The sequence below is a fragment of the Typopeltis vanoorti genome, chromosome 20, assembly GCF_054136105.1.
Source record: "Typopeltis vanoorti isolate ZY-2024b chromosome 20, IOZ_Tvanoo_1.0, whole genome shotgun sequence".
Lineage (NCBI taxonomy): Eukaryota > Metazoa > Arthropoda > Arachnida > Uropygi > Thelyphonidae > Typopeltis > Typopeltis vanoorti.
The window spans coordinates 69,238,929-69,257,590 of NC_143568.1; the positions used below are offsets into that span (position 1 = coordinate 69,238,929).

At 33.4% G+C, this 18,662-nt stretch overlaps 1 protein-coding gene across 1 annotated transcript in view; it reads right to left on the bottom strand.

Annotated features, from left to right (window-relative positions):
* LOC150095542 (uncharacterized) overlaps positions 1 to 17,923 on the bottom strand; it is a 30,535-nt gene extending 12,612 nt beyond the window's left edge. The window contains exons 1-3 of the mRNA XM_090409690.1: positions 17,871 to 17,923; positions 15,345 to 15,424; positions 2,666 to 2,800 (exon numbers count right to left, since the gene is read on the bottom strand). Coding sequence (XP_090265816.1) covers positions 2,666 to 2,800; positions 15,345 to 15,417 — 208 coding nt within the window. The 5' untranslated portion in view covers positions 15,418 to 15,424; positions 17,871 to 17,923. The remainder of the gene's footprint in view (positions 1 to 2,665; positions 2,801 to 15,344; positions 15,425 to 17,870) is intronic.
* Positions 17,924 to 18,662: the final 739 nt, after the last annotated feature.

Sequence of the window (18,662 nt, forward strand, 5' to 3'; positions counted from 1 at the left end):
AGACTGCATGAATGAGGTTTTCCTCATTAGTGTCAGCAGAATTCAGGACATAGTTCGACAGAGCACTAGCTCATGTTCTGCTATGTGACGTCTCTTTTATGTTCTTCAAGACATAATTCGTATGGATTTTTCCGTCTGGCCAAAATAAGGTGTTTATTGCAGTTGCACCAAATTCGGTAAATGCCGGGATATTTCAGGTTGTCGTGTTTTTGTTTGGGCCTACTTTGCAAGGAACTGAGAATCAGAAGAGAAGTGAAAGATGTCCAGATGCTATATTGTTAAGAACTTTGGACAATTTTGAAGAAACGGAGCTGATGTATGGTAGGAATGTGTAGACTCTTTCACTATTTCTATCTTCAGTATGGCGAGGAGGTGGATCTAAAAGTAACTTATCGACTGTTTCTTTCGAATAACAATTTTGCTGAAAGGTAGTAAGAAGAAACCGAAGTTCTTTGTTAATATCTTCTTTTTCACACAGGAGTGAGCGAGCACGTATATATATATATATATATATATATATATATATATATATATATATATAAACGTATTGTACTCCTTGTTTTGTTTTCTGGTTGCAAAGATACTAATTATGTTTCACTTTAAAATCATCGGCTCGTATATAAAAAAATGCCAACTATAACAAAGAAAGAAGAAAAAATGAAATGGTGATCACATTGAACAAACATTGTTTGTTGTTGAAAACAGTTTAAACTTCTCTGGATTAATCTCAGCTTAATCCCGGGACAAACGTTAGTCAATAATTTTGTCCAATAGAAGGATAATGATAGGCATTAAGATTTTAATGGATTTTACTATAAAATGTATATTCAATTACAACAGGTTTAGTTTCTTGTTTACTTCATATACTTATATGGGCGAGTTCATATGGGAACACTCATTTCATGGATTAGGGACAGATGAATTCTTAATTCGTCCCTGGAGTGGGGGAAGGGAATGGCATATGGTTCAAATAAGGGACAACGTCTTCCTACTGTCCCGTATCTGTTTACTCACACCGACAGAAATATATTGTAAGGTGACAATTACAAATAAGTGGAGAGACGGCTCAAAAAATGCCGTCATCTCGTAGTTCCTAACCCTAACACAATATTCTTAATGTCTGAAAATGGTATCGGTTCTACTTTCGATTTTCTTGAATTTACGGGACGAAGAACCCAATTTTCCTGGAGAAAAAACCCGCTTGCGCGTAGGGTGAAAATCAATGCAAATTAAAATAAGACTGCTCTATAAAGTAGTAACATACGTATTACAAAAAAAATATTCTAAAATGAAATATTATTTTAATTTTAATATTAATTTTAAAAAAAAAAGAGCCTGTGTAGCTCAGTAGATGTGGCGTTTGCACACTACGGCGCTTGGCCGCACGAAAGAAGACTTGGTTTCGAGTCTAGTCGGAGACTAGAGGAAATTTTTCTAAGCCTTTTTTCGACCGATTCCCGAGTTAGTCGATCTCTGGCATGGGCAAGCGGGTTTTTCCTCCCGGAAACTTGGGTTTTTCGTCCGTAAACTCAAGAAAATCGACCGTAGAACCCACATTATTTCAGACATTAAATATATTGTGTTAGGGTTAGGGACTACGAGATGGCGGCACATGAGCCGTCTCTCCTCAATGTGTACCTCTTAATTAGTGATAGCCTTGGGCCATCTATCTCTGATTGTACCAGTGGAGACTGAACTGCCCACTCAGTCTCCAAAAAGTTAGATAGGGCTAAATGGCCTTGCCTACTCCCCGTATACGGGAATAAAAAGGCGTTAACTGATTTTTTTTTATTAATTTTAAAATAATAGAGCCTGTTTAGCTCGGTGGATGTGGCGTTTGCGCACCACAGCACTTGACAGCACGAAGGAAGACTTGTTTTTGAATCTAGTCGATGACTAGAGGAAATTTTTCTAAGCCTATCGTCGACCCATTCCCGAGTTAGTCGATCTCTGGCACAGGCAAGAGGGTTTTTTCTCCAGGAAACTTGGGGTTTTCGTCCCGTAAACTCAAGAAAATCAACCGTAGAAGCCACATTATTTCAGACATTAAATATATTGTGTTAAGGACTACGAGATAGCAGCACATGTTGAACCGTTTCTCTTCACTCTGTGCCACTTAATTAGTGATAGTCTTGGGCCACCTATCTCTGAGTGGGTACCAGTGGAAATTGAACTGCCCACTCAGAGTCCAAAAAGTTAAATAGGCCTAAATGGCCTCGCCTACTAAACGGGCATAAAAAGGCGTTAGCTGATTTTTTTTATTTGATTTTAAAATAATTAAATTGACTATTAAAAACTTGGTTTGTACTTAAAGACACTGTCTGCATCTCATGTAATTTTAAAGAAAGCATTAATATACTTCATAAGAAAATAAGTGTTTTGAAAGAATTATGAAAAGATGAAAAACAATGTGGATGCTATTTTATGTTCTCTTTTAATAATTCTAATTCGATCGTGACGCCATCTTACGTTCAGTATGCTATTCAGGTTTTGTGACATCAGGGAAATACATAGTAGTCTATAACTGAAAAAAGGTTGAAGGACCTGTTTGCAATCACGTTAAATATGCTGAATTGCCTTAACAAGCAAAATGACTTTTTTAATTAGCACAAGTATTCTGGGAACACTAAAATAATTAATAATTAAAATATTATGTTTTGCTTACCTTTGGGATGATAACATTTATTTCCGCAACAACCTTCGCAGCATTTCTGTTCATTACCACATTGCCATGACGAACGGCACTGATCTTCACGAACACATTTTACAAGTCTGCAGTCAGGACGAAATATACAAGGTGCTGAAAAAAAAATGCATTTCAGTGTTTTTCATATCTTAACGTATATATACTCTGTTTCCAGAATATCAGGTACACTTGTATTAGCTCGAATTCCACCAGGTGCCGAAAACTAGGGATTCTGTCCTCAAGTGTCCAATCCCGTTTCTCAGATCAGACCGCAGCAAATTTCTTTCACAGACTACTCATCCCGCCTCATCTGGAGATGACCATATAAGCAAGCAAATGAAGCAAGATAAAGACACTATCATGAAGTGAAAGATTTCCGAATGTCTTCATTTTTCAAATTCCAGACAGCATATATAAAGGAAACAGTTTCTATTAACATCCCCAGCAGCACATCGCAATACGAGTTTTATATCCAGTGTGTTTCTATCAGATTTTGAAAGCTAAAAATGTTATTGCCTTACAATAAGTGACCTTTTTCTGCTTGATATCTCTCAAGCGAAGAAGATCAAAATATTCGGTCAAAATCAAGTCCGTAGTCACAAGGGCGAGCATGCAAAATTTGGTGAAGGTAAGCGGAGGTTTGTACGATATAAGTGAGAAAATGCATACAATTGCCGGCCTGGTTGCTAGAGTGGGTAGCGTCACTCTCTAACTATCAGGCTGCTGGTTCGAATCTTGTCATGGGTGAATATCCTTATGTGGATGATTTTCATCGCCAGGTGTGAGACTAGTGCCCCGCTTGCTGGAAACCTACAGGGTTTCCATGTTTATTCTCTAGAAAAACTTACGACGTCCTGAGACTTCAGGAATTGTAGCAATGGAATTTGTAATCATCATCAGTCATAACATAATTCCTTAGCCTATCCACAGTTTTAATATATAGATCTTTATTTTGGGAACGGGCATCACAAACGTAATAAATAAAAAGAGAACTGACCATTCTAATGCAATCAATAAACATTCTGATATAAATGGTTTGTGGTCAGTAGTAGACCAGCCACTTTTGAAAAGATCAAGATCAAGATAAGATCAGGAATTGTGATGTGATTGGTTGTTGAGATGATGACGGCATTGTGTGTGTGACATCATGAGTTTGATGTCAACCTAAAGTGGGTGATGATTAGAGATAAGAATTCGTGTCATGATTGGTGGTGCACTTCTGACCAGATCAAGATCAAGATAAGATAAGGAATCGTGACGTGGGTGCGTGTTGTTATGAGTTGTAGATAAGTGACGTCATTTGTTAGTCATAAATAAGTGACGTTATTGTATTGAATGGAAAGGAAGATATATTAGTGGATAAGGAATTGGGTCGTGATTGTTGGGACACTTCTGACAAGATGAAGATCAAGATAAGAGAAGGAATCATGACATGTATGTGTGTTGTTTTCAGATGAAGATAAGTGACGTTATTTCTTAGTTGTAAATAAGTGACGTAATTGTTTTTTGTAAATAAGTGACGTTATTGTTTTGAATGGAAAAGGAAGATATTATTTTCGTGTCGTGATTGATGGGATACTATGAACAAAATAGGGGTAAGGTGAATGGGGGAAGCAACATCAGTGTCTTGGATGTGTATTGTTATCAGTTGTAGATAAGTAAATGGTTTGCATATGACATTATGGGTGATGGATAGTGATAAGAGAAATTTGGATTGTTTGGAATTTCGCTGGAATCCCTCCCCTTCTGTGAGGGAAATCACGTGGTGTGTTGGGTTCGCATATTGCATTCTGGGTGCTATTTAGCGATAAGCAATCATGACCTTATGTGTTTGGAAATTTCTGGGAAACATATGTCTCTCTGTGATATCACATGGTGTTTTGGTTTGCCTATGGAATTGTGGGTGATGTTTATCAAATAAGATATCTTGAAATTTTCCCAGGTTGACACACATACATATTGTGTATGTGTGTCATACACAATGCTGGTGTCCCTCAATCATACATTTTTTTGGTCTGATGTTATCACTATCATTTGGATGTGACATTACTAAAAGATTATTGGCAAATGACAACCTCTTTTTCGAATTAACGTTACGTTGTTTACAAATGTTTGGGTAATGGTGTTTTTTTAGTTTAAACGAAGAGAAAAAACCAAACGGTATTTTAAAAAATAAATTAAAAATAAACGGAGACTTAAAAGCTTACAATAACTTTTTCGTATGTAGTCTAGAAATTCTAATGATAATTTAAATTTACTTATAATTTTTCCAGAATTATTCTTCTTGATGCAAATAGATATTCCAAAATAGTTGAATTTTTATCCACACCACAACACAAAAAAACAAAATCTTGATAGAACGCAATTTCTGTAATAACCTGAAAAAGTATTTGACTTTTGTTCCTTATATTTTCTCTCCGTTTGGTACACTTAATTCCTCAGCATTGGATCATACAATGTTTTTATTCCCAAGGTGCTGAGTGTAACCTCAAACTGTCTTTTGCTGACTAATATATCTGCCAGCGATCGGTAAACGCTCACATAGAACAATATTTCTGTAAATAACCAGAAAATATAGTTGACTACATCGTTTAGATTTCCACCTGTTTGTTTCCATTGGAGGTGACTCATTAATTTCCATCTTAGTTTACGACCACTATCACACTATGGAACAGTTTATATTAATTACATCCTGTAATATATGAGTTGCGGTATTGTTCAAAAGGTTTACCTTTTGAACAATACAACAAAACAGAATTGCATTAAGGTATAAAGTTGTGGATTTAAATATCAATTTCTAATCAGAATAACTGAGTAAAAAATTCACTGTGGAAAAACACAACAATAAAAGCACACATCTTTGTTCATTTAAGTTTACAAATTTAAGTAAGGGTTAACATTTTCCAAAGAGTTCAATGAATAAAATTTTTGTTACTCACTGTTTCTTGGTTACATTACATCAAAATAGCTGGTCATGCAAAATAGTTTTTAAATCAGATTCGATGGTAAGCACACCTCCATACATTTTTACTGTGTCAATCTGGAAATGACACCATGCCTCCCTAAACATTCTGTGTATTCTTTTGTCACCAAATATACACAAACAGTTTTCTTAAAATGGAAGGAAGAAAAACGCATTTTTCCCTCCAAAGTTATCAGTATCAGTTGGGTGACATCACTAAAAGATATCCACAAATGATGAGCTCACTCATCTCCACTAGTCTGAGCAGAGATCTTCTGAAGGAGATTGGGAGAATAGGGGGATGATGGGGTTAGGGAGTGGGGTGGGGTGGGGTGAATGAGCACTGCAGGGAAGACCTCTGTGACCCTCTTGACTACCTTTTCACTTCCAACACCTAATGCTATTTTTCCCCATCCCAACAATTTCGGACATTTGAGTGAGAGAAATAGTCACATGGTCTAACATTAAAAACACTTTTTGAGGATAAAATACTTAACATAATAAGGACAAATAATATAGAATACCCTTTGAGCCACAGAGATAAGATTTGCCCTATGATGTCTCAAAGTAAGATAATCTCTCATCAACATCATATCCAACATGTAGAAACATGTCTGTCAGTCATCTGTATGAAAGTTTCATTTTGGAAGGAACAGCCAGGGTTAAGGGTCAGGTAAACAGTACTATCAGGAAAAACAAATGAGTCAAGTGTCTTTGCAGTTACAGCAATTCGTTCACCCAGTGCAGCTATCGTATTGTGTTGTGGTGTTTGGTGTCCAGGAAAGTTAAGTAAAATAATGGGTGGGCCACAAAAGTCATTGAAATTTTCTTTCTTCAAGAAAATAGCATGAGACAAAACTCTTCGCATAGCTCTAAAAGGATGGAAACCGATTATTATTTTAGAAGACATGTACATTGTGATGTATTTATCCAGAACCACTTGGGAAAAGGTATGCAGGAAGTGGTCTGATATTCTCTGCTACTTGCAAAGGAGAGTTGACTTCATAATGGACTTCAGTGAGTGTTATATTCTGAAATACCAAGATGGGGACTAATATTTGATGATACAGGAGCTAATGGAAGTAAAGTTTTTTCTATTAGTTGTCAAGAAGATGAGAGATTTTCACCAAAAATGTATGACACTGATAATCATTTACTATTTTTGGAAACTGATGTACGAGCTATTCGTATCATGGGAAATTTATCGCTAGTAATTTAAATTCATTAATGGTAAAATTATACTCCTCAAGATTTTATCCAATTCGATAAAGATTCTTTATTTTGGAACATTTACGAACATTTTACGAAAACTGTTTGTGTATATTTGCTGACAACAGAATACACAGAATGTTTAGGGAGGCATGGTGTCATTTCCAGCCTGATACAATATCAAATGTATGGAGGTGTGCTTACCATGGTAACTAATTTAAAAACTCTTTTGCGTGACCAGCTATTTTGATGTAATGTAACCAAGAAACAGTGAGTAACAAAAATTTTATTCATTGAACTCTTTGGAAAATGTTAACAGTGTAAACTAAATATTGTGAAATTTTTTTAGGTAATTACATGTATCGAATTTTTCTCTGTGAATATACTTGTAAATAGTATTTCAGCAAAATAAAATATGCAATTGTAAACTTAAATGAACAAAGATGTGTGCTTTTGTTGTTGTGTTTTTCCACAGTGAATTTTTTACTCAGTTATTCTGATTAGAAATTGATATTTAAATCCACAACTTTATACCTTAATGCAATTCTGTTTAATTATTTAAAAAAAATTGCTACTGTGAAATTAATGCCAGGAACATGGGGGAAAAAGTGTTGAAAACTGATATCCATGTAATTGATTATTTTAGAAATTGTCTAATGCTACCTATTGACATTGTTTGAATTATCTGAAAAAAATTCGTTCACATAATCGAAAATCCGAACTGTTAGAATTTGGTTGTTTTACAGAGAGACAGCATATAATTAACACAAAAACGTGACTTAATCTCGTAAAGTTTGGTATATAAAATATGTTTGTACTCTCCAGATAAAACATACACAAATTTTACCTTTTCCCACGCAAAGTAAGATAAAAACACACCAACAGTATATCCAACAGCATTCAAAAACATGTTGTTGAGTCATCTGCGCAAAAGGTTCATTTTTGAAGGAACAGTCAGGGTAGGGCATAGTAAGAGTAAACAGTACTATAAGAAAATACCATAGAGTCAAGCAACTTTGGACTTAACCTCCCTACTGGCTAGGATGTCTATAGACATCCAGCTAAATCTGGATACGATGCATGCTATCTGTTGAAATAACATGGATGAGAAGTGCAATTCAGCTAGCATGTCCATTAGAAGGTGTGATAATCTCTCACGCTGAAGAGAGCACTTAATCAGATTATCTCAGGCACATAGCTGTGACTCAGTTACCTATAACAAGAAATGCACTTCCTTGATCTATGCTGGATAACTGAATTTTAGTTATATTGGATAAACTAAAAATATAGAAATTATTTTTATTTTCTCTTTTTATTGTACAATACAATTTTAATGCCTGGACAAAATAAAGATCCTTGCCAAATTTCTTCACTTAAATATTGCGTTACCTTCCAACACCAATTTAATTTTTAATTTTTTTGCTAATTGTTTTCTAATCGCTTACTCCACAAACCATTTTCTTTGTTCTCGAACAAATTAATTCATAATAATTATTTGAAATATTATTTTAAAAAAACAGCTGCCGACGTTCAAGATTATGTTATATTTTTGTTCAAAATCATGATTCGAAGAATACTTCCCAGATTTCCTGAAGGACATGCTTGAGCGACTTTGCTTTATAAAGAAAAATGAAATTCTTTAAACATATCACTAATTTTTTTCTTTATATTGTATTCTACTGTTCTTTACAGTTCACCTTCTTGGTTTTCCTATATAATTGGTCATTACAAAATAAAATTAACAGTTATGACTTAAATTGATATGTATATATTTTCTGCTAGTTCAGATATTATGCTCCAATTTTATAATAAGCAATACTTTGGCTTGTATATGAATATATTTAAATTACAAAGTTTTGTATTAAAAATTTCCACTACAAACGTTCCACAGAATCAACAATATTATTGTCATATTTCTTTTTCTCATGGAGGAAAAGAGTAAAATGCCACTCTTGTAATTGTATCAGATGTTATAATGGCAAAAGAGTAAGAAAAAATCATTTGTACTTTTTTTCAAAACAAAAAGAGAGAACATTGTAAATTCACCCAATGAAAAAGAAAATACTCCATATTTTTCTTGTGTTATCTGATTTTTTTTAGTGCAAAGAAGAAATCACTGCGCATAAGATGGTAGAATACAAGAGGGCAAAAATCTGTAGGTTGATTACATTATAGCTGATAGAGTATTCATGCCAGAAAAAATATTTATGTAAGAGTTCTAACATCAGCAGATATAACAATATTTTCTTCTAGTTTAGATAGGTGGCATTATTGAAGTAGCTAAATCTTTGCTACTATTGGCACTAAAATGAATGGGCATGTTCCCCAAATGATTTACGTTCATAACAGTTGTCTTGCCAACGATTTATAAAATAAATTCTCTGAAATATATGCAAATTGAATAAGTTTTCAATATAACCTTCCTACCCTCCCCAAAAATAAGATTATGTGAAGTATATGCTCCTTTTCTTTTAAAATAATTCAAAAATTTAAAGAGGATTTGAATTTAAAATAATTCAAGTCCTCTTTTTCAAGATAATTATATGAAATAATTTATAATTTTCCGATAATAAAAATGAAACTAATCATTATAAATTAAGAACTTATTTCAGCATAAATACGGTAACAGGCTGTAAAAGAAATATCTGCATTTTTTTCTATGTTAGGATGTCTACTAATCAACAACTGAAAACAAAACACGACATTCTTGATGTATCTCGGACTACAACTTGAGGCACTTTAGTGTCCCTTCTAGCTAACCGTTCTCAATTTTCTTCCTCAATAGCACTGAGAGTAATCTAAGCCTTTACCTTTCCCTCCAGCTAAGAGGATTACTACAAGTAATTCTAGGACATAGATTACTTCAGAAATAGCAACCAGAAGCATAAGTAGAAGTAAAAATATTTAGATTATTTTAAGAAAAAGAAACTAAAATAATACTACTGAACTTTTTTTGTGTGGTATGCATATAAACAATTTTATGTGGTGAAAATATACCATAGTATTTCTAAAATTTCAAATCATTTCAGCAGACAGTAGAACAGCTGGTTTTAGATTGCAAAGAAATAGATTTTGATATCCTTCATATTATATTTTCAACATATCTACCGTGGTCACGCACTGGATATTATAGTAATGCGCATCCTACAAAACAAGGCTAAAAATCCCTGCTAAAACATCATTGGATATAAATTCTCGCTACTAAAAAGATTCACAATCGGAAACCGAGTTATGCAATATAACCTCGTTTGTTGTTCATAAAACAAAAAAATCGTTTCTAGAACTGAAATGTGATAATCCATATAACGGTATTTTGCTAGGAAAGAAAGCAAAAGGTCATATTTATTTCAATAAGTAGTATTTAAAAATATAAATACGTGACATAATGTGTTCAATGCAAACATCGAAAATTCGCGAAAAAAGTTGTTTCTATATTGGAACAACCAGGGCAACTGTTCTGTTGCAGTGATTTGAAGATTAAATTTATAATACAGCAAATTTGCTACTACTAAATAGATTCATTGCAAAGGCTGATCGATGATCATTTCAGGATCGATTATTTTCGCACATGTGGAATTAGTTTCAATTTTTGCGAAGAAACACAATAAATCATTTTAGAAGCCAAAAAGTCAAATATATATCAGTAAAGAAAATTCCAAGTAAAACAGTGTGTGTAAAGATAGGTGACACAAACTGTTAGTCAGGCACTAACAGTTAATCCACGAATGGCTCTAAAATAGCTGTAAAGGGATTAACGGCAGGGGAGGTAATGGCATGATGAAAGGGACAATGCCAATGAAGTTTTGATCCATGCAGAATGCTATGGTGGGCTGAATATTTCATCCACCTCAGCCGGTAGGATGGTTAAAGTAATGGTTCATCCACTGCAGCTGCTGTTTTGTGTTTGGTAATGTAAAAATAATGGGTGAGCCACAAAATTCTTTGAAAGTTTCTTCGTGAAAAATTCTAATTGTTTAGAATTTGTAACAGAATATTAACATAAAATATAAGATCAGAGCTAATAATAATAATAATAATAATAATAATAATAATAATAATAATAATAATAATAAATAGCTATTTATTTGTGGTGCCATATGAAGTAATCTAAGAAGAAGAAGAATGAAGGAAAACGTTTATGAAAAATCGACGGTGGGTGAAAAATGCGATTTTTCAGTTATTATTGGAATAATTGATTGTCAATTTCTTTTGAATAAGACTTCAAATTTCTTTCCTAAAGAGATTTGTATTTCTGATGAAATTATTGTAAGATATACATTGACAAAATCACCTTGTAGTTGGAAAGAATTACCTGAAAGAGTTAAAAAAATAGAATTCTTGGTCAATAAAATATAACCATCAGCTGAAGTGGGAAATTAGTTCACTATCTCTGGACAAACTAAGAAATTGGATGATAGAATCAACATGCAAATATCAAATATTACTTGCCAAAGGAAGAGAAAATTCAAAAACATTAACGAGTTTAATAGGGAAGCCTGTTCTTGATTTAAATGAAATTGGATGCCCAAAACGTGAACACAATATGCACTTTTAAATGCTTTTGGAAACATAATGAAAGATTATGTGCTTTTAATAATGTTAAGAAATATACGTATTGGTTTCAAAAAAATAAATATGCAACCCTTAATTTTACTACAGTAATAAATTCCCAACGATCACCAAATGAAAATTAACTTTGAGATGAGAGTCATATTATCGAAAACCACATGATGGCAATTCCACAAGCATGGGAAGAAGCTTTGAACAACAGTTCCTTAATCTTCTTATTTGAACAATAAGAAGATTAAGGAACAAAAAAATAGATTGCATTTTTCATTTTATTTATTTGCTGTATGTTAGATTCAGTAAATACAATTTTTAAATATTTCATTCAAATAAAATGTATAAATTTAAATTAACAAATTGGGTGCCGTTGATATGTTATACATATTTAAGTAAGACATAAATTTTATTTCCTTCTAAAATTTCATGCCACAAACTAACCAGACTTTTTTTTGAAAATCCACTCAACGAAACTGTGTCAACTCTCACAAGCAAAAGGAAATGGGTATTAAATTAATAGGCAGAATTTTAGTGGAGAATATTTCCTGAAAAGTGAAAAAAAGAAATAAAAAGGTATCGTTGCATGCATATAACAAGTGAATCAACATGCGTATATTAAATAATACTCGATATAGGAAGAGAAAATAAAAAAAACACTAACGAATTTAATAGCCAGACCCGTTCTCCATTTAATGATACCAAATGTTGAAAACAATATTTGCATGAATTTCAAAACTTTGAAAAAGCTGATGAATTTCTTGTTTGCTGTGATCATAAATATTTATTTGAGGGTAACCATTTTTTTTCTTTCTTTCCTTCTGAGCTAATTTTCATTTGAAATAAGAATAAATAATTATTTATTTGTATTGGAAAGAATATGTAATATAATAATTGTGTTAAAAATATATATAAATATCCCTACTGTGAAATAAATGTTGGGCTGAGAGGACAACAGTCAGTTGGGACTAACAGAAATGAGTTTTACATAAGTGAACTATGTTAAAACAATAGTTCAACTTGTTTTGAAATGTCATATGGAGAAAAATCACGTGAATTATACCTAAGCACCAGTGGGAAATCATACACTATGAACATCAGTGCAAATGTAAAATCAGAAGAATAAGAAAAAAAAAATTATTTTTTACTTTATTTAATTTCTTATGTTAGATTCAGAAAATACAATTTGTTAATAATATTACAGTCAAATAAAAGGTAACATAGAAATTAACAAAGTATATATTACAGAGCTAATATTCATTTGGCATAAATTCCAGTTTCCTAGCTACACAAAATGTAAACAAAGAAACAAGCCATCTACTTGAAAACAATAAGTGTATAAAATCCTTCATCAGGAATGAATAACTTTAGGATATGTGTCATCACAGTCATGTGAATGCTAATCACTTAGTCATATGCAAGTATTTGAGAAACATCCAAATAGGAGAAAATGATACCTTTTGAACAATACCCCAATTCATATATTACAGGATGTGATTAATACAAACAGTTCCATAGTGTGATAGTGGTCATAAACTAAGATGGAAATTAATGAGTCATCTCCAATGGAACCAAACAGGTGGAAATCTAAACGATGTAGTCAACTATATTTTCTGGTTATTTACAGAAATTTGTTCTGTGTGAGCGTTTACCGATCGCTGGCAGATATATTAGTCAGCAAAAGACAGTTTGAGGTTACACTCAGCACCTTGGGAATAAAAACATAGTATGATCCAATGCTGAGGAATCAAGTGTACCAAAAGGAGAGAAAATCTAAGGTACAAAACTCAAATACTTTTTCAGGTTATTACAGAAATTTCATTCTTTCAAGATTGTGTTTTTGTGTGTTCTGGTGTGGATAAAAATTCAACTACTTTGGAATATCTATTTGCATTAAGAAGAATCATTCTGGAAAGAGTAAGTAAATTTACATTTCTAGACTACATACAAAAAAGTTATTATAAGCTTTTAAGTCTCTTTATTTTTAATTTCTTTTTTAAAGTACTGTTTGGTTTTTTCTCTTCATGTAAACTAAAAAACACTATTACCCATACGTTTGTAAACAAGCTAACGTTAATTCGAAAAACAGGTTGTCATTTGCCAATAATCTTTTAGTAATGTCACCTCGACATGATAGTGATAACATTGGAGAAAAAAAGTGTATGTTTGAGGGACATCAGCATATAATTAAATTATTCAAAAAAGGCTAAACATTACTGCCATCACGAATCTACTCTAAGAATTCCCACCCTTTAACAGGAAAGAAATATTCCAGAATGTATTGGAAAATTAGTACAGCCATCTATAGATAACCAAAGACAAAACATGATGACAATCACGTATGTGTTTAACCCTGGGAAAATTCCGAGATATCTTATCTCAAAAACATCGTCCACAATTCCATAGGCAAACCAAAACACCATGTAATATCACAAAGAAACATATGTTCCCCAGAAATTTCCAAACACATAACGTCATGATTGCTTCTCTCCAAAAAAAAAATACCCACAATACATTATACGAACCCAACACACTACGTGATTTCTCTCGCAGAAGGGGGGGTCCCAGCGAAATTCAAAACAATCCAGAATTTATCTTATCACTATCCATCACCCATAATGTATACGCAAACCATTTACTTATCTACAACTCATAACAATACACATCCAAGACACTGACGTTGCTTTCCCCTATTCACCCTCCCCTATTTTGTTCATAGTATCTCACCAATCACGACATGAAAATAATATGTTCCTTTCCCATTCAAAACAATAACGTCACTTATTTACAAAAACAATTACGTCATTTATTTACAACTAAGAAATACTGTCACTTATCCTCATCTGAAAACAACACACATACACGTCACGATTCCTTATCTTGATCTTCACAGAAGTGTCCCACCAATCACGACACGATTCATTATCCACTAATATATCTTCCTTTTCATTCAATACAATAACGTCACTTATTTACAACCAACAAATGACGTCACTTATCAACATCTCATAACAACACACACCCACGTCGCGATTCCTTATCTTATCTTGATCTGGTCAGAAGTGCACCACCAAACACGTCACGAATCCTTATCTCTAATCATCATCCATAATTCCATACCCGAACAAAACAAACAACGTGACGTCACACACAGAGATGCTCTCCAGAAAAATTGCTAACATTCCAAACTCATGACGTCACACACACAATGCCCTCATCATCTCAACAACCAATCACATTACGATTCCTCATCTTATGTTGATCTTGATCTTGTCAGAAGTGGCTAGTCTACTACTGCAGTCTTTCTCTGATGAAAGATTGATTTGGCAAAACTTTGGTTATATTCAGCAGTCGACACATAGATCAACAGTTGTTGATCTATGTGTCAATAGCTTGATAAAACTGCGAGCAGAGGTGGGGGGAACAGTTCCAAATTCAAACTTTTAGGTGCAGACTTACCTTGAATGGTGCGACTGGTTTCATCCAGTATATTTAATGGTATGGTCTAGTTCTCGAAATACCAACCAATAAGTATACAAAGCAGGGAAGGGATGTAGTAGCTGAGAGTTGATGGTGGGAAGTGTAACAGTTCTCCATATAGAAGTCAAAATCTATATAACACGAAAGGATAACTAACCCCAGAAGAGAGTTCAATTTTTTTTACATACACACACAGTATTGTCTATGCTTTTAAAACATATTTCCAATGATCCCTTAATTTACAAAACATTCCCTCCCAGTGATTTCTTAATTCACTTCCTATGAGATCTTAATTTGTAATATTTCAAAAGTATCTCAAAATAATTTCTTGGGAAATTAATTTCAGATTAGATGTTGTAATTAAGTCGCATACATGCGGGATAATTCAACAAGAAGTAAAATCCTTACATTGAAACTTTCTAAGATTAAGAATTCAATATCACTTACGAACTACTTCTGAGAAGTCAAGATTTGCAGTAATGGAAAGAGGAATCGTTATCACCCATAAGAAGTTCCGCATGGTTTTCCTAAAATAAAAGTCAAAATACATAAAACGAAATTATGCGCAGGTTGGACAAATTAAAATGAAATCTGCCACTTGAATAAATTAAAACATGTTTGATATTTTATAGAACACAAAGAGTGAAAATACAAGAGAAAAATCTGGTAATCTCGCAAAAATTCTAACAAATGAATTAACTAATTATTTTTCGTTTACAATAGGAGGAAAAAACAAGGTAAATTGTGAAAGAGATTTGCGAGTAATATAGACTCCGAGATGAACAATAATGATTTTCTGAGATGGTCAGCTATTTAATTAAACTTTGCTTTAGCTTAGAAATTCATCTGCAGGGCGAATGCAGCCCGTGAATGAATTCACCTTGGTCGGCGAATTTACATCTAACATCGGTTTAAAGGATTCATTTGTATGAGTACAAAGGAGAAAATTATATTTTATGAAATTTTTCCATTGCACCAGAAAATGCCAAGAATAAAGACGGTTATATAAGGTTCAATTCCAATAGCTGATTCCAACGGAACTCTTTCTTTGGCTGCTTCCCGAGAGCAGTCAATTTCTGATATTAAGATATGAGAAATCGCCTGCCACGTAATCTCTTTCGCCCGGAAACCTCGATTGGTTTAATGGTCTTGAGCTCTGCTGTCCCTGATGAACGAAGTCTGGTTGTGTACTTGTCTTCACAAGGCTAAGACTAAAAAAAAAAGTTCCTCCTAAATGGCAGAGAATTTATTTACCTGTATTTTTTTATTTTAATAAAATTGCAATGAAATGAAAATTATAATAGGGATTTTTAAACCGGTAACTTAGTACGAGTTAGTGAGTTATTACACGTTTCGTCGTCTTTGTTTCTCCTGCAGTTGATCTGACGAAGAAAATTAATACCATTATGGACAAATTTTTGTAAGGATTCCGAATACTGAATTCAATAAATTCTGTTCATCTAGCCGAGACATGGCGACCCAGTCAAAAAGAAACAGAAAACGAGAGCTTTCGAATGAAATGCTTAAAACAATAAATAAATAAATAAGGCTCACTGGTCAAAACACAAAACAAATGCGCAAGGTGGTTTGGACACCTCCAGAGAATGTCCTCGCAAAGATTACCCAATATAGTCTTGAATGGAATCATCGGAGATCAAGAGGCAGACCAAAAAGAACTTGGCCACCATCTTCGAAGGAAAGGTCACAATTTTCAAACTTCAGAGAGAGAATAATTCAATTTCAGCATTGGACGTTTATTTATTTATTTTTTTGATGCGATTCCCTACCCAGGAAGTTGTAAACGTATATAGAACATTACATATTGTTAGTGGTCTCGATCAGTGTTTCTCAACATTTCTTTTCATTAATCTCCCAATAAAGAGCTGTTTTAGTCATTTTCTCCCTAATATTCTTCTATATTTTTCTACACCAATATAATATTTCCATAAGAGTTTACTGCGATTTTTTTTTACCGTGTTTCAATAATAAAATAAAAGAGAACGAGGAAATCGCTATATCAAAGGAAGACAACGTGCGAAGGTAGACGTTTTCTCATTCCTATTGGATGACATGAAACATGGCGATCGAACAATAGTCTGTCTTTATGCAACGAATATATGCTTACGAATCGTTTCCTACACAGCATACTTGGAAGACATATTCACGATTTTAAAGATTAGTGGAATTTCCTCATTTCTTATATAAGTTCTCTATCTTTCGACCTGGCAGCGTTACACTGCAAGCGTAAATGCTAATAATTTTTCCCACTAAACCTAATTCCATCCCCCCTTTCGGGTTATATCGGCTTGAGAAACACTGGTCGAGATGGATTAGGACTCCAGCCTTTGCCTGGTAATTGAAAGGCAGAGAAGTTATCCACTCAGCTAAACCAGGCAGTCGAACAAATAGTTAACGATTAGCATGCATTTAATGATTCTAAAAATAAAAGAAAAAATAATTATCAAGTTTTATAACTGAAGATTACTTGACTTTTGACATAACACGCATTTACAAACGAGGAATTAACAAATTTCCATTGGTGAAACAAACTCTCAGTGCTGAAGCAAATTGAAGTCTAATGCCATTGTACTTTTAACCAACACACAGCAGTAGTGTACTATACGTTTGGCCAACTCTTGTACGGAAGGTGGGGGAAGGTTAAGTTAAACAGGGTAATTTGTATAACTTGTTTAACTACGCAAATAAACAGGTTGTACAGAATATCCTGTAGAAACGCACGTAAATATAAAAGGGGAAAAAAGCTATACGTTCCCTTAGAATACTGTCCTATTCTAAGGGAACATAGTAACTTGGATTCTAGTTAAGTTAACAGATCATGTAGAAAGATACACACTAGAGAGAGAGAGAGAGAGAGAGAGAGAGAGAGAGAGAACAGTTTACACTGTTTAATTGATCTGTCAATAAATGAGCCACGTGAATGATATCCAATTATTCAAAACATTAATTACTTACCTTGTTCCTAAGAATGCTCTCTAAAACTGATGATACCGAAAGATGATCTGATTCTATAATAATGCAATTCGTATACCCTTCTAGTATAAAACGCAGAGGTTGCTTAAATGATCTATTTTTTCAACAATCCGATTCTCAACACGCATTGTGAATCAGAAGACCTAATAACGTATTTAATTGGCAGTATGATTTCCCAAGAATTTGTGTCATAATTCTGTTGCCAGGTGCACTATAGAACTCTTCGTTGCTTCATAACGGGAGTACGTGTAAATAAAATGTATTCTGAGAAGGTTCGTAATGGAGCATTTTGGCACGTGATAGTGTTTTGTTGTGTGGAGACGCCATATCCTAAATTTAATGCTACTTAAATATATTAAACTTTGATCATTTTCATGCTACTAATACTAATATCAGACTCTATAACCTGTTAGTGCCTCTTAAATTATGAACGATGTTAGAGACACAATTAAAATTATTCCAAATTTCAGATCTTAACCGCAAAAATATTTATAGTTAAACTTTGAACGGGTTTCTTATGTGTAGGGTTATAGCATTATCGTCAAGTAACGAGTGCTACGATAAAAAATCTAGGACAAATCTAGATAAAAACTGATTTGTCCCTTGCCCTTTTAAAATGTGCAAACGATATTATTATTATTATTATTATTATTATTATTGCTATTATAAAAAACCTCAATAGAGTCAAAGACTCATCGTGGGAGGTCCACTGTTCTACACACAGTTTATCATATTGTGCCTTAAATATATTCATATTTAAGGCACAAGGGGCCA